Source organism: Taurulus bubalis (genome assembly GCF_910589615.1).
Source record: "Taurulus bubalis genome assembly, chromosome: 2".
In the NCBI taxonomy this organism is placed as follows: domain Eukaryota; kingdom Metazoa; phylum Chordata; class Actinopteri; order Perciformes; family Cottidae; genus Taurulus; species Taurulus bubalis.
Window position 1 is genome coordinate 12,359,838 of NC_136590.1, and position 22,944 is coordinate 12,382,781.

At 39.7% G+C, this 22,944-nt stretch overlaps 3 protein-coding genes across 3 annotated transcripts in view; 1 reads left to right on the forward strand and 2 right to left on the reverse strand.

Moving 5' to 3' along the window:
• Positions 1-9,224, forward strand: part of LOC306733310 (MAGUK p55 subfamily member 3-like) — a gene marked incomplete at its 5' end in the record, with an annotated part of 9,609 nt that extends 385 nt beyond the window's left edge. The window contains 18 exons of the mRNA XM_079214531.1: positions 1,414-1,532; positions 1,697-1,774; positions 1,937-2,017; positions 2,451-2,588; positions 3,135-3,216; positions 3,551-3,636; positions 3,743-3,817; positions 4,201-4,397; positions 4,533-4,597; positions 5,209-5,226; positions 5,522-5,563; positions 6,870-6,935; positions 7,157-7,315; positions 7,449-7,529; positions 7,756-7,849; positions 7,939-8,047; positions 8,640-8,759; positions 8,886-9,224. Of these exons, the coding sequence (XP_079070657.1) occupies positions 1,414-1,532; positions 1,697-1,774; positions 1,937-2,017; positions 2,451-2,588; positions 3,135-3,216; positions 3,551-3,636; positions 3,743-3,817; positions 4,201-4,397; positions 4,533-4,597; positions 5,209-5,226; positions 5,522-5,563; positions 6,870-6,935; positions 7,157-7,315; positions 7,449-7,529; positions 7,756-7,849; positions 7,939-8,047; positions 8,640-8,759; positions 8,886-9,065 (1,790 nt within the window). The 3' untranslated portion in view covers positions 9,066-9,224. The remainder of the gene's footprint in view (positions 1-1,413; positions 1,533-1,696; positions 1,775-1,936; positions 2,018-2,450; positions 2,589-3,134; positions 3,217-3,550; positions 3,637-3,742; positions 3,818-4,200; positions 4,398-4,532; positions 4,598-5,208; positions 5,227-5,521; positions 5,564-6,869; positions 6,936-7,156; positions 7,316-7,448; positions 7,530-7,755; positions 7,850-7,938; positions 8,048-8,639; positions 8,760-8,885) is intronic.
• A 258-nt stretch (positions 9,225-9,482) lies between these two features.
• psmc5 (proteasome 26S subunit, ATPase 5) lies at positions 9,483-13,771 on the reverse strand. Its single transcript, XM_079214129.1, has 12 exons — positions 13,729-13,771; positions 12,726-12,797; positions 12,557-12,626; positions 12,345-12,442; positions 12,198-12,254; positions 11,707-11,937; positions 11,077-11,203; positions 10,776-10,966; positions 10,245-10,343; positions 10,052-10,162; positions 9,882-9,968; positions 9,483-9,644 (listed from the first exon to the last, which is right to left on the reverse strand). The coding sequence occupies exons 1-12, from the start codon at positions 13,750-13,752 to the stop codon at positions 9,591-9,593; spliced, it is 1,221 nt and encodes a 406-aa protein (XP_079070255.1). The 5' UTR covers positions 13,753-13,771; the 3' UTR covers positions 9,483-9,590.
• Positions 13,772-14,739: 968 nt separating this feature from the next.
• smarcd2 (SWI/SNF related BAF chromatin remodeling complex subunit D2) lies at positions 14,740-22,745 on the reverse strand. Its single transcript, XM_079214086.1, has 14 exons — positions 22,676-22,745; positions 22,308-22,568; positions 20,994-21,190; positions 19,638-19,680; positions 19,413-19,535; positions 19,145-19,264; positions 18,347-18,442; positions 17,909-18,010; positions 17,640-17,801; positions 17,164-17,261; positions 16,744-16,879; positions 16,494-16,616; positions 16,038-16,139; positions 14,740-15,931 (listed from the first exon to the last, which is right to left on the reverse strand). The coding sequence occupies exons 2-14, from the start codon at positions 22,452-22,454 to the stop codon at positions 15,878-15,880; spliced, it is 1,503 nt and encodes a 500-aa protein (XP_079070212.1). The 5' UTR covers positions 22,455-22,568; positions 22,676-22,745; the 3' UTR covers positions 14,740-15,877.
• Between the last annotated feature and the right edge of the window lie 199 nt (positions 22,746-22,944).

The following is a 22,944-nucleotide window of genomic DNA, read 5'->3' on the forward strand; positions in this document are numbered from 1 at the left end:
AATATCCACACAACGTTCACAACACTTTCCAAACGAGGTGGGGGGATGGATGGGGGTCAAACACGCCATGACCACACCCCCAGGAAGACAGGAAGTGCAAACCATTTCAACCCATTAGTGGAGCTTATAATGGTTCAAGAGAGCCTCTTTGGGGGGGGGGATGACCCGCCGACCATTTTCTTATTCACTTATTTATTGAAAATAAGTGAATTCACATTGTCTTAATTACATTTGATGTACACACAATTTCAGAGTGCATAAAATGCATACAAATTTACTAATAAAGCTTGTTTATCAAAAATCAGAAGTGCCAGGATCCCCTGACAGAACTGGGCTCAGCCCTGAATGTTATGTTATGTGTTTAACGGGCCTCTCTCTGGTCATTATGTAAATGTGGCCCCCGGGCAAAGCAAGTTGAGTATCTCTGAACTACAAGAACATTTAAGAACACGGAGGTTGATTGCTTCATGAATTTACTTCACGTGAATTTAATTTAACGTCTAACCCAAATGTTCCCACCCCGCTGATTTTTAATTTGCCCGAAGGGATCTGCAATCTCAGGTTTTCTAGCAGGCGTCCTTCTCAACAGGCTGCACCTGCAGCGGTCGAGTGGTGATTGCAGTGGTCGAGCATAAATTACTGGGGCTTAAACTGAGAGAATATTTAAAGATTGCCTTTATTGGAAATTGTATTACAAGCTAAACAAATAAGCTTATTAAAGAACCTTTCTGTGAGGCAAAAGACATCGTCTCATCTACGCATGCCAGTCTTACCAAACTGCAAACCGACATTCAATTATTAATAATATAATATTATTACATATAATAATAGTGTCTACTACAGTCATGTGATGACGCAATGCGTTTATGTTATTTCTGTAATGATAATGCATTTATAATGATAGAAAAGCTTCTATTGTCGGTATTAAAACATTTTGATATAGTTCATGAAACATGGGTGAATAATACTATGCACCGATCCGACTTTTTCAGTCCCAAAATTGATACCAATACCTGCACTTTGAGGATAAAGCTGATGAGCTGTGTGCCTCACTGTGTGGAAGTGACATGGATCATTATTTTGTGTCAAGCTTCACTTAAATGTTGCTTTCCTAACTTTGTAAAAGAAAATGGAACACAGACATACATTTATTGAATTGTGTTTTATTAGTATAACATATCATGCACCAGCAACTTGGTAAGAAACCTTGAAAATGAACAGAAATTACAATTTAAATGTAAACCTCTTAAATGCTGCAACAAAGTGTTCAAAACTTAATGTGTGTATATATAGTATACATTTATTTAATTGATACTCACTGATACCCAATCCAGTTATCTGGGTCATTGGCCACAATATGAATATCGGTGCACACCTTATTAAAACATAACTCCGGTCTTCTATGACTCATAGGGCTGCATGAGACCTTGGCCCTGCTCACCTCTCAGCTCCATCCTGATGCCAACCACAAAGAGGACCTGGTCTTCCTCAAAGATGTCCTCAGTGAGAGAAGCCTCAGTTACCTCATGAAGGTACAGCAGATATGTCTCAGTAGCCAGACTGTGGCGTTCAAACCATGTTTGAAGGATATCTCGTCACGAAAACCAGAACTTGTCTTGGAAACTGCCCTTCAAATGTCATGTAAAAATGTCACTTGTGTATATTTGTATGTCTATTCATGTGTTGTACGTCCCAGATTCATGACAAACTGAAGCAATATGAGAAACACAGCCCGACTCCATTTCTATACAGCGCCACCTGTCTGGCAGAGGATGTAGGTGCAATCTTCCCTCAATGTTTCTAAGCCAAACTGAACCTGAATATTGTACTTAAATACCAAGTATAAGTAAACATTTATTGTTATTTTCGAAAGTAAATGTAATTCATGAGGAGATTTTATTATTTCGAGCAGTGATTTTCTGATTCAAATCGTCAGCTGGCAGAAGAGCTTCAGAACGGGCCGCTGGAGGATGATGAGAGAGAGCTGCTTCTCCTTCTGAGCACTCCCCACCTAAAGGTACACACACACACACACACACACACACACATTGTGTGTCTTTCCTCACACTTTCACTCACTAATAAATGCTCGATAATGTTTCACTGGGCTTTCCCCCTGAGCTGCTCTGATTTTCCTCTAAGTTGATCATCTATTTATTACATAACACCAGCGTCAGAGGTGTCTGTACCCCTAGACACAGACAAGAAAGCCTAATTACTCATATCAAGTGATTAATGTTAAATGTATTGGCTTCCTGGAGAACGGGGAGAAATGACGGTTGTGGAAAAATAACGCAAATTTGCCAAAGAAGCGAGTGAAGGAGAAGTTTCATCCTCATTCTTAGTTAACGTCCTGCCTGCCTGACTTTCTTGCTTTTTTTTATTGTCATTCCGGCCCTTAAACCCTTAAACTTAATCTGTGCATTTGTGGACGTGTATCGTTTCGTGCAGGCGGTGTTGTCAGCCCACGACACAGTGGCCCAAAAGAACTTTGACCCGGTGCTGCCGCCGCTGCCGGAGGATCTGGACGATGACCTGGAAGAAGAGTCGGTCAAGATCGTCCGCCTGGTGAAGAACAAAGAGCCCCTGGTGAGAGCCGCCTCACAGCTGAGGATGTGACAAAATAAGAGCTTTTCCTTCCCTCAATAGCTATTATTATTGTGACAGAAAGTGGGGTTTTAAAAACTTCATTTATTTTAACGGAGCAGCTTTGAAGCTTTAGAGAGCCCCATCGAGCTGTTTTCCCCTCTCTATTTTTTTATGCTAGCTTCATATTGAGCGTACAGACTTGAAGATAGTATCTTCTCATCTAATGTTCAGCAAAATAAATGTGACTTTAAATTAATTACTTGAAGTACACTCTGGAAAAATCACTGAGCTGAACCATATGTTTTCAGTGCAGCCAGCAGAGCTAAAGAACAAAGCAGGGAGGAGGTATTGATGATATAACACTCTCCTGTCTCAAATAGGTCTGGCATTTACTCTAATAGGTTATTGATCTTTCCAGCAAAGCCACCAACCTGCACATGAGACGTATCTTTTACCTGTCAAACAGAGGGTTGCATCAGCTTCAGTGACCTGAAGATGACACTCAATATGTGCTGGAAATCAGATTAATTGTGCCTTTTCTACCAGGGAGCGACCATCCGGAGAGACGAGGTGACGGGAGCTGTAATCGTGGCCAGAATCATGAGGGGAGGGGCAGCCGACCGCAGTGGTGAGACAACATTCATCACAATGCAAATGTCACTCGTATTGTTTTATTTTCTCTGAGCAAACACAACTTCCTATCCAACAAGACTTCCTTATCTCTACTGAAATGCTGACAGAGATGTGAGATTATGTTGTGTAACCCCATGAACTGTCCACAGAGATCAAATCCTTGAGATTAGTACCACAAGATTGCATATTTTGAGATTACAAACGAGGGTTGCTCCTGGCTTAATGGCAATGAAAAATTGTTTGATTTTTGTTGATATCTGAGTCTCAAAAACAACACATACTGGGATTTCTTGTTAGCTTTTTTTCACTTGTCTTGTGTGTGTTTCCAGGCCTGGTGCATGTCGGGGATGAGCTCCGAGAGGTCAATGGACACCTGATAACCCACAAAAGGCCAGATGAAATTAGTCAGATTCTGGTAAAGAAGAAAACTGCGTCATATCGCATCATACTAGTTCAGATACTGTGATTATTCCCTGATGATTACTGCAGATGCGTGATGCTGCTGCTCTGTGTTTGATCAGTCCCAGTCACAAGGCTCCATCACACTGAAAATCATTCCAGCTGTGGAAGAAGAAGACAAACTGAAGGAAAGCCGGGTGAGGACTCTTCTGTCTGCAACATTCATCCTGAATAAACAACAACTTATGTTTGATTTAGAAAGACTCAACAACAGGGTACTCCGTCAACAAAAACTGGGGAAAATTTGTATTTAATCGATTGCTTGATGTTTAAAATATTCTTCCAAATGAAAACTAGACACGTAAATGGTGTCAATTTCATTGTCACAATTGTCTCATCAAACAAAAAACGAAGACCCGCTGAACAGCTGTTTTTCTCTGTTTTCAGTCTTTGTGCTAAGCTAACTTTATATTTAATATATACTCACGAAAAAGAACACAAATGGTATTATATGTTTCAAGATATCAAACTATTCCTTTTAAAGTTACCATTGCTCATTGAATGTTCCTGCTCCTAAAAGGTCTACCTTCGGGCTTTGTTCGACTACACGCCCTATGAGGACAAGGCCACGCCGTGCCAGGAGGCAGGACTTCCATTTAAGAGGGGGGACATTCTTCAGGTTGTTAGCCAGGAGGACGCCACCTGGTGGCAGGCCAAGAGGATTGGTGACTGTAACCTGCGTGCTGCCCTCATCCCCTCTACACAGTTCCAGGAGAGGTAGTGAGCATCAACTCTGCTGACAAAGAAATACGGTTTAGAGCCAATGTGTGTCGGATTTGAAAGTAAAAGGTTGCCTTTTTCGGATCAAAAGTAAATCTTTCCCTCTATTTCTTTTGTATTTGTTATTCCCAGGCGTCTACGATACAGGATGAAAATGGGTTCTTTCCCTGCCCTCATGTCCTCCAAAGTGCCTCCATGTAAGCCAAATTCACTTTTGCAAAAATTGGCCCCCATAACTTACAGTGTAAATATAGATGTACAAGGATCTTAGATCTACAGACACGGCTTTAATTGCAGGTCAAATCTAATTTAGCCGAGGAGATCCTGAAATAGAGATGATGAATAGAGAACAGGGGATCTGTGGATAATCTTTATTTTTTTTTTTTTTTAAATGCACAAAAGAAATGCAATGCAATCTTTTATTTTATTTCCTAATCCAATTTAAAAGTAAAATGAAACAGCGTGGTTTGAAAAGCAATGGCAGGTTAAGTCACTTCTATTCTTGTATGTATTGCATGTATCTGTATAAAAGCTAAACTCCCTACTGAGCTTTAAAAAAACAATGTTTATGTTTAATAGTGTAAAAGTGCTCTTTTTGAACTGAATGACATGGTCAGGATGAAGTAGTGTGAAGGATTCCTATGTGTAGATACTGCTTAGATATGACATTTGCAAGACAAAGAAAAAGTACTTTAAGATTACAGTGTATACTAGGCGCAGAGCAGTGGTAATATCACAGTCCAGCAGGTATAATATTCTGTCTCTGAATAGTGATACTTTATGTTATTCCTTACATTGCTAACCTCAGATGATCGAGCTGAGAGAGGTAAGTGGACAAAACGTCCAACCCTACATTGACTACGTGTTATTATGGTCAGAATTTCTAAATGAAATTCTACCAGAACCCCACCCTAAACAATCCTCCCACCCCCTCATACACACACATTATGCTGCACATTTCCTTCCACAATTGACCCCTTTACAGTTGCCTTCAAACATGCAGACACTGCACTTAAACCTGCTGTGTTTCTGACACGGAAACAATGTCAGAGACATCAACCTTCAACATCAACCGCTCCTCCCTCTTACCCTGTCTTCTCTCCCTGCATGCCGTCCTGCAGAAGACTGTGACAGTGAGGGTGCACTGAATGGAAAGGACATAGGTGAGCAGGCCCAACTAATGAGTTGATATTAATCACTGCATCATCAAACGTGTGCTCAATCTGTGTGCAAATCCATCGCTCTCTACTTTAGTACAGTGGTTCTCAAAGTTGTGATGATTCAGGGAGCCAGCATATGACTGAGAGCTGCACAGAAAAAGTGTTTCACTTCCACATCAATACACTGCAGAGTTGTGAAGGAGTGCAGTTTGACGCAGTCGGCAATAGTGCTAGTGTAAGCTGTTGAAATAGGCCAAAGATGGTTAAAATATAATGCATGCATGTCATCGTTCAGGTTGTGCACAAAGATATTTTTTATGGAACACAATAGTAGAAGACCTTTTTTTTCATATACAATATTATTACTTTTTCTTTTCAACATACCACATACTATGGCTTTTTAATATTTTTTTTGTGACATTAAAATATGACTTTTGATCACATTTTTATGGCGTGCTCCAGTGCAGCATTTTTTAATCAGACTTCTTTACATACTAAACTATAACTTTTTTGTATTACATTTGTATAACAGTCTATACTATAACTTTTGTTTATGGCATACTATACTATGACTTTCTTATCCAATTTTTGATGACATACTATACGGTATATGGTTCAGGTCCAATACCTCAGCAAATAAGGGAAGCACACAAGGATATTAACTGAGAGAAATTAGTTTAAAAAAAGTCATGAAAAGTAATTGGATGGTATTTGGAAAAAAGTCACGATAGTATGATGAAAAAAGGCAGCGTCGAATGTTGAAGTCATAGTAGTGTAGTGTGTCGAAAAAGTTAAAATTATAGTACAGCAAGTCGTAAAATGTATTGTGTAATATTATATAGCATGTCAAAGTCATGGTATACTTTTTTAAGTCTGTGTAGTATATTGAAAATGTTCTCAAGAGTTATAGTGTAGAATGTCCAAAACATTAATAAAAACGAATAGTGCATAGCATGACAAAAAAAGTTTATAAAACATCGTAAAAGTAGTATCTGTATTCCTTTAATGTGTGTGTGTGTGTGTTGTCCTTGCTTTCGGTTTTGAAGCTCATCACTTTGTGTGAACTCTTATTTTGGCGGGCTTTTTGTGCATTACGCTACAGCATCAGAGCTTCTCAGCGTGTTTGTGGCAGCTCATGGCAGCTTGTTTATCTCGCTGTGCTTCTCAAGTGACCTCTCCTCACACTCCATGCTGAAGGTGTTTTGTTTGTGTTTGGTGACGAGGTAGACGCAGCATGCATGGCTTCCAAGCTTCTACTCTGCTGGTGAGATTTAAGCTTGTTGAATAAATGGTCTAATATGAGCTGTAGTTTCTCCCAAGAGTGAGGCAGCCCCTGCCTTCTGTGGCCATGCTCTCTCATGGGATTTTTACTCAGGTACTCTTATGGATTTCTCATGGTGTCTGTGTTGTGTGATGTATGGCACCAAATTTTAATTTTTAATCAGTGAGAAATACTCAATTGAAATTGATGGTATTTTCAGTTTGCTGTTTATTAAACTAGTCATTTAATGTCAAAGTGTACAGCAAAACACTTTTAGGATTTTAGTATGGATCTCGGTCCATTCTACATTTGTATTTTCATTTCTTTGACCACAGCTAGCCTGCGCAGAAGTTTCCGCCTCAGGAAAGATCGCCACAATTCACCAGTAGAACCTCAAACTCCAGACGCCAATCACACAGAGTTCCTGATTTATGAAGAAGTAACACAATATCGGCCCCGCCCTGGTGAAAGGGCTCGTCTTATAGTACTGATAGGTAAGTTCTGCCACATGTGGAAAAAAAAACGGTGGACGGTAGAATCAGATGTTTTCTGAGTGACGTCCTTCTGCCCGTGATTACATTGTATTACTGTCTATTCATCCGTTTATTCTCATATTATGGATCTCAGGTTCTCTGGGAGCTCGGATCACTGAGCTCAAACAGAAGGTGATTGCTGAAAATCCTCGATGCTATGGTTTGGCTGTGCCTCGTAAGTCTTTTTACCCTTTAACACAACAAATGTAACACTTGTGATAAATGTTCTGTACTGAACAGTATTAACGTTCAATTTGCAAAGCACAAAACACTCATGCCTCACTTTAGTGTGTGTTTTGTACCCTTATTATGAAATGTCTACCCCTAAATCATTCAACGGTTCAGTTATCTTTTCTTTACACTGTCTTCCTGCTGGCTGGGTTTAAACATGTGACCTGAAGATACTACTAGAGCCAGGAAGGGTCATGAGAGAGAAGGACTGGAGTACCACTTCATCACCAAAGCAGCTTTCGATGCTGACATACAGAGTGGCAAGTGAGTATTGGATGCTTAATCTTGTAAACCAAATGATTGCAACAATGTATGTTTATATAATAAATACCGATGGTCTTATCTTTCTCCAGATTTATTGAATATGGCGAGTATAAAGATAATCTGTACGGCACCAGTTTGGATTCCATTCACAGGATTTCGGATCAAAACAAGGTCTGTCTCGTGGATGTGCAGCCAGAGGTTAGTATCAAAGCTGCGTACTGTCAACCAAATACATTTCAAATAACAATTTGACCTTTACTTTAAATAAATATGCAAGGATTTAAAACCAGTGACACAAATGGAATATTTCTTATAGGTCTAGTGTCCCCTACACTATTTTCTGCATATGCCTCCCAATAATCCCTTGTGTTAATGAAGAATATAGAAGATCCAAGATTCCAAGTTTTAGCATCGTTAATGAGACAGTTAAATTAGAGTTGTTTCGATTTGACTTGTCTGGATTCAGACATCAAAGCAGAACATTGAATTCACAGTGAACCGAGGGGTGCTTTCAGACTCAAGTACCAAGTTTTACCAAGTAACTGCGCTTTTATGTCCATTGATTTTTTTCTTCCCCACTTTTGTTTGGGAGTGTAATTTAATGGTTATTATATACAATGACCAAATGTAAAAAAAAGTAGATGTTGTAAATTGTGCTTTTAAAAGAAATGGTGTTAACTTAGTTCTACATTACATGCTTTCTTTGAATAGGACTCCATATATACAGCGCAAACAGAAGACTTAACTGCAGTGTTACATAAGCTTGTTTTTTTTTACCCCCTACATTCAGGCACTGAGGACTCTACGCACTGCTGAGTTCAAACCATATGTTGTCTTTGTACGGCCTCACATCCATGACAGTCAAAGCAAACCACTTGGCTCCTGTTCCTCGCTCAGCTCAGTTCTCACGGTGAGTTACACCTCCTGACAGAGATTAACATACTGAAGGCTTTGCACAAATTACCCTAAATGTTTACACTGTTAATTACTGTCAATCAAAAATAAGTGTACCTGTGTCATCCTTCCTTATGACTAGGAGGACGACCTGCAGGAAATGAAACAGTCAGCTGAAAAGATGGACGAGTGCTACAGCTCTTGGGTGGACTATGTCTTGGTGAAGGAGGACCCAGTCAGTGCCTTAGCTGAGCTCCAGGTCGTCCTGGAGAGGGTGCAGATGGAGTGTCAGTGGGTGCCTGTGTCCTGGGTGAGGCGCTAGACCTCTTAACTGAGCTTGACGGGTTCAAGTTGGCTACGTGGACCCCATAGCATGGGAGGACAGAATAAACTGAGTGTTGAGTCATCTAGTGTTACCTGCCATACTCACCGTGCCACACAAACGGGTTTGTGATAGTTGGCAATTTCATCGAGCTGAACATCAAGCATGCCTTTGGTTGTAGATTTTTCACTATAACAGCTCTGACAGGCCACAGCCAGTCAAAGATATACACTCAGTATGATCAATTGTGTAAGAACTCTTCTGTAAAAGCAGCTATAATGTAAAGTGCCATATCAAGCATTTGGAACAGTTACCCAACTCTGCTTTGACAAAGGTCTGTATTAAAGTGTGTTGAATCTCTGTTGGCATTATTTGAATATAATGATTTACTTATGAATAAAAAACCCATGCACCATCCAGTATTTGGGGAAACCATTTACTCTAGAATGACAATTATAAACCAAACCATAAAAAGAAAGAAAATATACATGTGTTCGCATTGTGCACAAGACTACACAAGGCCTTCTACTTCCACAGCTTCTTGATCGACATGTTCTTCTCGCTGTCTTTCTGCATCACCTGGTGAAGAGAACATTGAACAGTATGATTAATATGCAGGTACTGGTAGAAACACTCATACAAGTACACATTAAACTTGACATTTAAAATAAGAAGTAAGGGATTAGCTTAATTCTACTTCAGACAGGGAGGAGTGCTCCATATTTACATTTTGAGGATACAGGGCCAGTGGTGTGAAAGGGGGCCTTGAAAATGTGATTTCTGCTCAGATACTATACAAGAGAATGTTCCACAAACCTTTGCCACAGCCATCTCAAAGTCCTCCTGGGTGACGTGCACTCTCCTTTCTCTCAGAGCGTACATCCCTGCCTCTGTGCAAACACCCTAAAAAATACATAAGCAAGAAAATTAAATAAATGGTCTTATTTTAACACCCAAAAGCGACCATTTAGTGGGCCAATTCTCACCTTAACCTCAGCACCAGAGGCTCCAGGCATCAGCTCTGCAATCTTCCTCAGATGAATGCCACGTGTCAGGTTCATCTTCCTGGAATGGATCTTCAAGATGTCCAGGCGGGCCTAATGGTTCAGAATTGAGAAAAGCTCAAAACAAAACCACCCACACAGCATGTGTTTGTGTATATACGGTGCAAGTGACTACCTCTTCATTTGGAGGGGGGAACTCAATCTTCCTGTCGATCCTGCCTGGCCTGAGCAGAGCCGAGTCCAAGATGTCAATACGGTTGGTGGCCATAATGACCTGAGAGTAAAAACAAAACGATGCATATTCTTTTATTTCTGTGTCAATCCAAACACTTGGCACATCCATCATGAGTTTACACAAAACTATTTACATCTTCGGTATTCCGATAGAGCTATTCCCACAACAACTAATGTCTACAGATTATCTTGGTAAAGAGCTTCTTTTTTCTCTTCCTCAAGGCTTTGTGGAACATGCATATATAGATAGTGTAATTGGATAATAGTGTATAAATAAATACAGCTCATGCTTTTATGGTGTGATGCAATGCATAACAATGACACTACTAACTATATAAAGGAACTAATATAACTAATAAAGGAATATCTAAATCTATATAATGAAAATGCATAGCGTCTTACATTTAGTCAGTAAATGCCTGAAAAACTCATGTAAGGAAAGATAACTATTTAATGTTTGTGTGAGCGCTACCTTGATGTTCTTGGTGGCCTCAAAACCGTCCAGCTGATTGAGCAGCTCCAGCATTGTCCTCTGCACCTCACTGTCACCGCCTGAGCCGCCCTCCAGACGAGATGACCCGATGGAGTCGATCTCATCCATGAAGATGATGGAAGGAGCATGTTCTCTGGCCATGACGAACAGCTCACGCACCATACGGGCACCTGCCGCAAGACAGGGAGTAACAATGATTATAAATTCAGATTCTTTTGAAAAATAAACCATGAATGGAAAAACAAAAATTGATGAAAGTAATAAGAAGAGACAGTCTCACCCTCTCCAATGAACTTCTGGACCAGCTCGGAGCCAGACACCCTGATGAAGGTACAGTCGGTGTGGTGGGCCACAGCTCTGGCCAGCAGGGTCTTCCCTGTTCCCGGGGGGCCGTACAGCAGCACGCCCTGCACACATTCAAAGCAAAACAGAAATCAGAACTAACTGCACACTGACCGATGGATACAACATGACCAGCGTTGAGATAATGTCAAAAAATTGGTCTGCAACTATTTGATAATATATTACACAGCTAATTGAGAAAATAGAGGAAATTATAATTTGTTGCAGCCTTAAATGTCATCGTTCTCATGTAAGATCTTTGCATCTCCAAGTAACCTAAATACTTTTTTTTAGCTGCACTCTCTGAACTAATCTCAAACTGTGAATGAACAAAAATGGATTTAAAAAAAAAAGTTTAATGCAAAGCAACGATACACATAAGTAAAAGGCCTTGGTTTGTGTTCGAGTGACGCCACCATATCGGCCTCTATCTGATTCACACTTATATTTGGAACTGCACCTATTCTCTTATGTTCCGACAACAGAAATGAAAGGAAGCCATACAACAAAATAAAACAGTTGTACAGCTCTTGTGCACTATCAGCTCTCTCTCTCTTCAATCACTCACCTTGGGCTGCGCAATGCCTAAAGCCTCAAACAGCTCTGGGTGCTTGACAGGCAGCTCAATCACTTCTTTGATCTCCTTGATCTGCTTATCCAGGCCGCCAATCATTTCATAGGTAGAGTCTGGCACCTTCTCCACCATCATAAGGGATACCAGAGGGTCCACCTTGTTGGGCAAGATCTTGTGCAGGGTGTAGCTGTCGTTACGCAGAGCTACGCGGCAATTGGGAGTCACCTGATGCAGAAATTACAGATGAGATAATAGGAAAAGATACTTCTAGCCTACGGTTTCCCGACATGAAATCCTCTTTTATTACAAATGACTGAATATACACGGTGGCAAAAATGGCTTGCTTGATATTCTATTCAGTCTTGTGCTATGGTGGTTAAAAATGAAAAGGCATAATGTGTTCTTTATTGTTATTGTTAAAAAACAGTGGGAAAATTATTCTATTCCACTATTAACCATTAATAGTTAACAACTATAATACTAACATCATTGATGTCAATGTTCTTGTCCACATCCACGACAAATTTTCCTTCTGGATGAACCTTAAAAAAAAGACGAGGATACATGTTAATTTAAACTGTCAGCTAGTACTCAGGATATAGTGTGGTACAAAGTACAAGTACACAGCATACCTTAACCAGCACTTTCTTTTTGTCCATGACCCTAACCACTTCCCCTACATAGGACCCCTGCTCTTGTAGTAACTGCAGCTCCTCACGAAGGAGACGCACTGAGAGACAAAAAGTAATACTTTATTATTTTCACCCGTGGGGAAATATTATGTACGGGATGGGATGGAATAATATTACTAAATATACGGACGTTGGCGTGACGACAAACAAACCTTTAGCATTGAGCTCATTTCTCTGTGCCTGCAGACGTCTGAGATTCTGGCTCTTGTCATTGACCGTCAACTGTTGAAAAAACATTGGTTCAGGATTGACAGGCAAGCAGAAATAGGGCAATATAGTCAAATTAACAGCTGAAAATGTGCAGATATAATATGTTCTTACCTGCAACTCTTCTATCTTCGACAAGTAGTACTGCCGGAGACCCGAACCACCTTTACTCTCCCCCATCTCCATCTGTCAATGAAAATAATCTTTATTTAACACGTAAAATGTAAAAAAAAAAAAAAAAAGAAAATAAGAAAATGGTTCATCACAAGTGTCCCTGTATCACTGTAGTCAACAGTATAGAACCTAAATATATTCAATTAATATTACGAAAACAGCAAGAAACTGGAAATAGTTTTTGATAGATAAATTACAATTTAAACAAAAGATGAAATACAAATTTAAAGAATGCCAAACTAACGTTAAATGGTCTCCACGAATGTTATGAGAATCAGTGAACACCGACTGACAACTCATCAAGTGGGGTTAGTAACGGGAGTGCTAAAATGTTGACTCCGTTAAGGTAACGCTACTTGAAGACAGCGAGATATCGTCAAACTGAACCAGTTAACACCAAGTGCAACAATACAGATAGAAAGGGCTCAAAGTTAGCGTTACCCTCCATAATTACCTCGGTAGTTTAAATCTGCTGACTAACATCAGGCTAGCTGACGTTAGTGTTAGCTAACTCGTACCAACAAGGCGTCAAACGAGGGCGCTTAAACGCTCGGTGATCCTAAAACTAATAACGTTAGCGATCTATGTTATGTATTTGACAGTCTTCGTACTTAACTTAACCAAATTATAGAGAACACAGATGCTGACAGTAATTTAGAGTAGCTAGCTCAAGCTAGCCGTGCGTTCAATTGACAGTGATCCATGGTTAGCCAGTTCATGTTAGCTAGGTTAGCTACAATGAGACAGCAAACCGGCGGAAATCTAATGTACACATTTATAGTTTTGAATAAAGTCATATTTCACTATTTACAGCAAACTCGCACAGTCATTCCTCTTCATACACACTTTAAGAAAACTATTCGACTTAAAAAATAATAGCGACGTGTCTTTGATTATATATTAACAATAAAACCAACAAAACGACAGAAAAAAATACACCTACATGATCAGCTCCGTCCACCTCCATCTTGGATTTTTCTGCATCCGCTTGAGGAGAGGCCTATTTCCGGAAGACTTCTTCTTCGCGGTTTTGTTTTTTTCATTGCGCACATCGCCACCTACAGGCCCAATCCGCTTTAGCTTTGGTTTCTGAGTTACCGTTTTCATGACCTTATCACACTTTTCACCTAACTTAACGTTCTATAATTGAGTTTGAATTAATGTACTCTAATAAACACACGTATGTGGTGGAGAGGCACTGCAGTAATGATTATCCATATTGGATAACCCGGACCACCTTCTCAGAATCAGCTCCACCACCTACTGCAGGGACGGCGGAGCGCTTTTTCCAACACTCATCCAGCTCCGCTGTCACAGGAGCAGATACAGGAGATCATTCCTGCTCACTGCATTATTACTTTATATATAATACATCCCATCTGTCTCTCTCAAGCACACAACTGTAACACCGTTATACACTGTTGTTTGTTTGTTTGGTTACATCTTTTCACAATGGTTTTGTTAGTTCATTTTTATATTATTGTATTTGTTGTATTGTGCAATTCTTTTGCAATTTAATATAGCTTTATCTGTATGTATAAATGCTGCTGTAGCAAAAAAAATGTCCCCTTACGGGATTAATAAAGTAACTATCTATCTATGTAGCATTCAACAACAGATTCAACTCAGTGTAAACCTTTGGTCACATCTTTGCTTACAAGCTGAAACTCAGATCTGTTAAGGGGGTAGGATGTATTTTGGTTGGCCGTTATTTGAGTTGTATACCTGTCTAGGCAGATAAAGACAGGTAAGACGAGCCCGACCTGAAAACATGAAAACCACATGAAAGCGCTGTTGTGAGAGGAACCCGAGCTCTTAGACCTGCCCTAACATGCACCACAGCTAAGCTTGCACAGTAAAGGATATGAATATAAAAGTCCACTCCATTAGTTTTGATACTAATACCATTGGCAACCTTGTAATATGTTCTATATCATGAAGTAACAAACATTTGCAACTATATTTATTGTAAAAAATATTGAAAATGTATAAACGGTAAAGGCATTTGATTGATACACAACATGCAAACATTTTACAGAGGCTGTACAAAAAAATATTTGAGTGCCTTCTTCACAAAACAAATGTTGGCACAGTGATACCTCTTTTAACATGGAATGTTCAAAGAAATTTAGAAAACCCTCTCATACAAACCCATAACAAAATAACATTTAAATGAAAAGTCCCCCCATGAAACTATAAACTGTTCAAAACCATTTGGTGCATTGTTTAGTTGACACGCTATAACTGCCTTCCTATTTTCTTGGGAGGTATTGATCTTCCAGGAAAAATCCTTTAATCTGAACAGCCTGCCACAGTTCATATTTCTGACATTATAACAATAACCCAACTAACCCCAAAAACAAACGAAAACAGCATGTAAACATCCAAGAAGTACAAAAAGAGCTAGACAGAGCAGACTCAAATAAAGAGCTTTCTTACACAGTAAAGACATGTTTCATTTCAAATTATATATCCACCATGATAAAAGAAAACAGCAGCAAAAAATGATTGTTGGCATAAAAAGCTTCTTATTAATTCCTATCAGTCATGAGACATTTTAAGAATTCCTATGTTGTTGTATTTTAAAGAATATAATGCATATTTTCTACATAATTTTTTGAAATTCAAATATATAATTTTCTGGCGTACAATGTTTTCAGTACGGATATATTTACAGAGTTGCTCCTTTCTAAAAATTATGGCTTTCAAATGTGAAGGTAAACAGACACCCTTGGGATGGTGAAAACCACCGACACAGCACCAATGCTCACAAACATACAAGCATATTGTACCATAAACAAAACATATTGCAAAACAAGGCAAAGATTATTTGAACAGGATAAAAGTGATAGACAATGCAATGCAAACATATTATTAGGGACATTTTAATCACTTTGGTCCCATATACTTTGTTGATTTAAGAACTACTATCTGTTATGTATCTCACCTAAATGCTGGTATATCATACAATGTCAGTGAGGAAGGGTGTGTGAACATTTAGGCTGCAATATTATCTTATTTCTCCTACGACAAATTCCAATTCAGATTAAGTAGACATTAACATTTGATTGATCTGGCAGCAGAAGATGTTATTAGGCGAGTCGGATACCCAAAACCTGCTCCAACTCTTGTCTTCTCTGCTGCAACTGAAAAGGAAAAGCGGTAGCGTTAGTGCACATCAAAGCTAATAACAATCTACACTTCACAATAAAACATGTACAGCATTAAGAATTAGGCTGTGTAATTCCTTACTCTGGAGTAAACGTATCTGCCCACTGCCTCTGGTACCCAGGGAGCCTGGTAGAACTCGGTTCTCCTCTCCTCCTCTGGGTTTCCTGTCACATCCGTCATCAACTGACGAAAAAAAGAAATGTATCTTTGAACTTGAAGAACCACAATGCCATGAATACAGAAAACTTTCATTCCAAATGACAAAATAATGTTGTAAATGATCAAATTACTTTGGCAGTCAAGGCACTGAAGTCTCCATTTAATTTGAGCAAACAATGAATACAGTGAGATATCTACAAATATTTCAGTATCAATATTTTCTTAAAAATATTGAACAGCTAAAGATGCAAGTAAACTTGAAAACATTATGCATTGAGCAATACAATGTATAAAATAAACTGTATAGTATAAGACATACTGTAGAGACTCCTTTGGAGAAACACGTACAGTACATTAGTGGTGGGAGCAAATGTTCACCTTCAGATCTCTGCACTGAGACTTGAGCCAGTCCTGGATGAAATCCTGAGGTTTATTGCTGAAGCTCAGCATGAAGTCTCTCTCGGTCTTCAGCTGGTTGATGTACTCAATAGTCTCGTGAATCTGCAGTCAAAACCAACATTGCAGTAATTATTTTAATTTAAAGATAAACTAAATGTAAACACATGATTTCACTTTTATTACTAGTCTCCTAAAAGCAAGTGTCTAGTGACTGACTGAGAGGCTTTACCTTAATCTCCAGTGCAGCAATTTCCTGTTGGTTGGTTGTAGAGGACAGGAAGCTGTTCATTTGGCCCTTCAGTGGATCATCCACCTCCACATCAATGTCATAGCATGCAGTCTTCTTCTGATCTGTGGGGTCCACACTGCTCCGAGACGCAGACACAGCAAAACCGAAATCAAAAATCAAGAATGCTGTTGAGGCAAACTTTTAAGAGGAGACAAGTAATCCGTATTGATGGTCCAAATTGTGAGGCTAAAAAAAAAAAAAAAAACTGTTCATATAATGGTTAAAAATCAAAGCTTATAGGCAAAAAAAAACTAAAGTCTTTGAGAAAAAACTAAGATAATAAATCAGATCTGGACAGTACTGGCATGTCGACACATTACACAAACACAGAAAAAGGGATAATGATCAACATTCCTCTACCTAATCATGTGATTGATAATGATGGGGTCAGGGTGCTGCAGAAGACTGGCCAGTTTCATGGGAATCTCAGAGAACCTCATGCGAGGACAGCTGAAGATCTGAACAGATTTGGAAAAAAAGAAAACGGAGCAATTTTGACATGATGATGGTAAAGTTTAGTTTTTATTTTGTCTCTCAACAAGCATCGAAACATAACACATGCGGCACATGTTAAGTCCTATACAGTCACGGAATGCAGCATGTATTGGGGGGAATTTTAAATAATTTGTTTTTAAAATGGTACAAATCCTACAGATGGTATAAATGATTAGGTGTATGAATTACTAGTGTGAAGGGAAAAACACCGTCAACATTTGATAGGCTCTGCACATTTGATAATATACATTAACAAATGAGTTTGAAAGCATTTTCAAACGTCAAAGCAACAGTGGGAAATGCCTAAGTGGTGAGCTAGCGTCTTAAAACCATTCCATTACCTGTCTGAAGTAGCGGTTGCAGTTGATGAACTCCTTCTCATGACAATCCTGCAGCTTGTTGTTCTTGATGTAGAGCCAAAGGGCTTGCATGATGCTGGCTCGGGTCTGTGTGTGCACACCCAGCAGACGAGCCAACCGAGGGTCCAGTTTGTACTGAGGGGGCTGAAAAAAAAGGCATTGGAGCAAAGAAAGTGGTGGTTGAAAAATGTAAGCTAGTCATCCCATCAAGGCATACGACTATTAGAGAGAAGGTAACTGCCCAAATGCACCTGGTGGTCGAGCATGAGCAGGAGGGTGCATTTAACATTCATGTCGCCGGGCCTTTTGACTTGGAAACCATCCGTCTCCTGAGTAGTGGGCATTCTGTGCCACTGAAAGATAAAGTCAAAAGATTAGATTTGAATCATTAAGTCCAATGAGATCTAAAACTAAATCTCAGCAGAAATAATTTCACCACTTGCTACACTGCTGTTTTTTAATATATAAAACATGAAAGATCATAGTTACCATTAAACTGATTAAGATTAAGAATTCATGTATTAAATAAACATGGTGGGATATATTCAAGAGACTCTTAATAGAAGAAAGGATTGACTCCAAAAGTTGTAATGATTCCAGTTGAAGTGCAGTCTCAGAGCATTTTGGTGTCTGTGTGCCTAAAATGTTCCGAGAGGGATGCATCACATGCCTTTAAAAGTATGTCATACCTCTACTAAGTGGTTGTCAGGTCCATAGAGCTCCTTATCAAGCTCAATCACCAGGCTTTTGAAGAAAGATGAGAATTTCCTCTTCTGCTTGCCAGACTAGGAACAAAAAGTGCAAGAGAGAGAGAGAGAGAGAGAGAGAGAGAGAGAGAGAGAGAGAGAGAGAGAGAGAGAGAGAGAGCTTGTTATCTATCAGTCTTCTTATTGTGCCGTGTCAGTTTGTGCAGCCACATTGTTTAGCTCTGACCACATTGGGGGTGGCGAAGCACAAAACTGGAGACAACTAGAAAAAGCTGTTGCGCCCCCGCCCTCCCCAAAGCCCTGTTAAAGTCTGTTTGCACAACATGACCCCTTTCACTCCATCCTTCACATCTCTTTTCTTTTTCTGTTACTCCATGCAAAACTCCTACGCATGCCTAAACCAAATGAGCCAGAGAAGAAAAATGAACTGAAAAGAAAAACACTCCTTCATGTGGCCACAGATGACACAATGAGTTGAGCTGGGATTGATGGGGGGAGGCTCGTCAGATCATGGTATGTAACGGCCGGTGGTTTCAATTCCTCATTTCAAAAAGAGAACATGAGCGAGCGAGCGAGTGTGTGAGAGAAGTAGAGTGGGGAGAGCTGTAAACACACATCTGGTTGCGTGGTCTGAGCCAGGGAGACAGGCCAACCAGAGCTGAATGACTGAAGTTTTCACGGAAACTAAATAAGACAGACTGAAACACTTGGAGTCAGACCCCGCTGGGACAATGGAGAAACAGAGCAAGACAATTCAAATGAAGGAAGTTGTTCACATACTTCCTCCAGAAGTTTTCCCTCCACTCTCAGTTCCCAGGAGGACACTTTCTCTGCCTCCTCGCCCTCGAGTTTGCTGGGGGTGTACGTGTTAGAAATGTAGATCCTGAGTTTACGTTTTTGCTGCATCATAGAAATGAACAAGCACATATATCAGGAACTTCATTAAAAACTGTTTCTCAAACAAATATTAACCATGACAAGTTTTAATACGATACATTTCAAATTTCAATATTGTAAAATCTGACAATGCACTCTTGTGAAGAGGTACCATGATGGGCTTCTTGATGGCTTCCTGAATCTCCATACGCTTTCGGGCGATGGTCTGATCCAGTTTCCTCTCAAATGCCAAGAGATCCATGTAGGCCTGGGACTCTGGGACCAGGTCTCGGATCTAACAAGCCAACAGCAATGCATGAATATTAAGGATATGCAGTCAACTGTGAACAAACTGAATCGATCTTAAGTATGATTGAAGGGGTAAAAACTTTCTTACCCTCTGTGGGAGAACCTTGTCAGCCATCTTGCGTCTTTTTGGTCTATATCCCATAGAAAGCATAATAAACAAGATGAATTCCAAAGCACTATATGTACATTGTACTAAAAAAAAAAAAGAAATACACACACACACACACACACACACAAATTGGCCCCATGAACTATGTACTTTCTCTAAAATATAAAAGATCCAATGGCTTAAAATAACTTCAAGGACATACTGTACCTCTTCATTAACTTCCCCAGAATAGGATCCGACCCATCATCATCATCGCTATTGACTTAATAAAAGACGTTTTGTTTTTTTAATTTTACTACACAGTTCCCCCTCATTAGGATTAAATTTGATTCCCGATCTCATTATTAATAATGTATATTGCTGCTTCTGGCACATCGCTCCTTCTCTATAAAGGATTTTTGTTCTGAGATAAAGTTTTAAAGACAAGAGGTTCATTGTGAATGAACTGTAAATACGGCCTCACGTCATGGATCTCCAAATTTATAAGTGTGATATCACTGAGCAGTTTGAAGTCAAAGACATCTACTTGTGTTTGCTGCTTTGAAAGCAAAGACCAGTCATGAGATACTCCTCTCCTCGTGTCTGTGATCTGAGCTTCACAAGCAGACTGCAGAGAGGAAAAACAATCCTGAATGAATAGTGGTGTTGTTATATTGTTAATGAGCCATAACAGGCAAAATTAGCCACTACATTTGTATGACTCTGTGGTATGTATGGAAATATATATTTACAATTCAATGATTTTTGTTTTTACATGAACTATAATTTGAATAACATTTCCCAGTGGAGGTAATATTCAAAACCACCGACTGTAGTGTTTGTCCTGGCTGAGGAAAACATGACCAGAAACGTCCTTAAGATATTCATGCTTGCTATAAACCAGTGTTGTGAATGAGGAGGAAAAGCATCAATCTTCATCATAAGGTCCTCTTCCTAAATTCATCATAGCAATACTATGAAGAAATCTAACTCTTTGACTTTGGCCACGACTTTACACCAGTATTTTTGTTTTAGTCAGTCAAAGCCAGAAAATGAGGGTTTGTATCTCAAAGTTTTGAAAAGAAGAGTACACGTCGCAGGAAGTATAATGTGCATTAAAGAGTTTGCAGTATTTCAAGTGTATTGCAAGGAAATACTTAAATTGTTGTTCATTCACTGTTACCTTTTTAATTTTTTTATGTTGAATCAATCAACATAAAAATTGGTAACACCCTTAAATAAGTTGTTTTAATAAGCGCCATTCCCTGATTTGGCCGCAGGCTCTTTTGATCAATCAACCTTCACTTTATTCATTCCCCTCTTTCACAAAAACACTCGCACTTCTTCACAGTTTACCCTCGTCTTAGGCCTCCAAGCGCCTCTTGCTGCTGCTGGTGATGCAGATGAAGGAACCGTTTCCTCGAGGCGTCCATGCCTGGAGTCCCCATGCCTTGCCGCATGGGCATGTTCCCACCACCATAAGAAGGACCGGGCATCTGACCCCCCATTGACCCCATGGGGCCCCCCACTCTGTTGGATGGCATCCCCGAGCGCTAAAGAAAAAAAGATAAAGCTGATTTCACGTTCAAAATAATTTTCAATTACTGAAAAAACTGTTTTTTTCTCCATACCTTGCCGTACTCACTACTTCTCCTCTCCAGAAAAGTGTGGTTATTAAAATGAGCTTGTATGTGAATGTTTTATTTACTTTTTGCTCCCGCAGAACTGGTTTATAAAAGATGGGCACATTGTGTGTGTGGCATAACTTTTAGTACTACTCATAGTACAAAAACAAGTCAGACAGTGAAAAGGAATATTTTGTATAAATGTACAGTATCTGCAGATTTGACAACGTAGAGAACAGCAATTTAAACATAAACCAGTTTTTCTGTGTGACGTGCATGCATGTATAATATCTTTTTCTGTATTGTTGTCTGGTGTATGCATGCGTGTATAATGGCTAATTTCTTGATTTTCCAATCTTTATCTTGTTCCATAATTCAGTAATATTCTGACATAAATAAGATGTAATGGACTTATCAACAATGTATGTTCTGTCTTAACAGTGCTGCTTACTTTGCTTGGTCACTCCTATAACAAAAGAACAAATATCTGAACCAATATGGCTCCAACTAACAAACATGAAGACAACTGTAATCATGCATATTAACTAGAGACCACATGCAGCTGCAGATGGTGGCAACACTGGGATAATATATGCAGCTTTAGCTCTGACAGATGGTGGTGATGATGAACTTACTTTTGTTTTTAAGCTAACTGACAGGAGGCTGAGGTCAGGCCACGTGATTATCTCTGTCAAACGTGCACAACACATTGATGTGTGATACTAATTATAAATGTAAAAGGTCCAAATACGTAAAAAGGTGCAACATGATTATTCACTATAAACGCCATGTGAAAAATAATGTTGAACTTGTGGCACTAAGTAAGTTTATAACTACCATTATTCAAATGCGGAAGTAGCATCCACACCTCGATATTCAAAAAAATAATACTGAGCTGTTATGTCGCGTTTATATATTTTCATCTAAATGTAGCTTAGCAGCACAAACAAAACGCCTCAGTAACTTTAATTTAACAGATTGCGTTACCGCCTCCTGTCACTCAACAAGCTACCAAGTTTCCCAGTTCATGGAGCAGAAAACCAACCTGCGGGTACTGTAGCGCGTTGCTCATGCTGCGGGGGTATCCCGCCGGGGGTTGGGGCAGACCTGGCATCCTCATACCCGCAGCATGCCCCACATTCATGGGGCTTACGTTCAGATTCATCGGGGTGAATCCTCCTCTTGATGCCATCTTCTGGATCCACAAGTGGTTAAAGGTGACGGAAACTTCGACGCCGAATTTCGGTCCAAAAATAAGTCTTATGAAGCTACTGGACGACCGTCGCTGGTTGAAACCCGAAAGTAGCTGGCGAGCAGACGATGCAGTTACTTTAAACGAGGTCGGGTTGTGGTTTGACAGCAAGCACACTGTCAAAGAAAAAAAAAGCTAGCTAACGTTAGCTCGTTTCCTACCGTCTCAAGTTCCGGGATTTGCTTCTGCTCACAACTGCTTGTTTTCTGGCCAGTTAGTGGTGTCTGTTCTGTGTTTGTCACCTCCTCGCCTTGTTCTCACGTCTGCACATCGCCAACTAGTAGCTATTTCACAGTGAGGCTGACTTAAGACAAACTGAGTGTCTCTTTAGCAATACCGGGAAGTATTCTTGTTGTAACTGCCTGTACGCGCGCGCACACGCACACACACAGCCAAACGCTGCCTTCGTGGATGTCGGACATTTTACAGA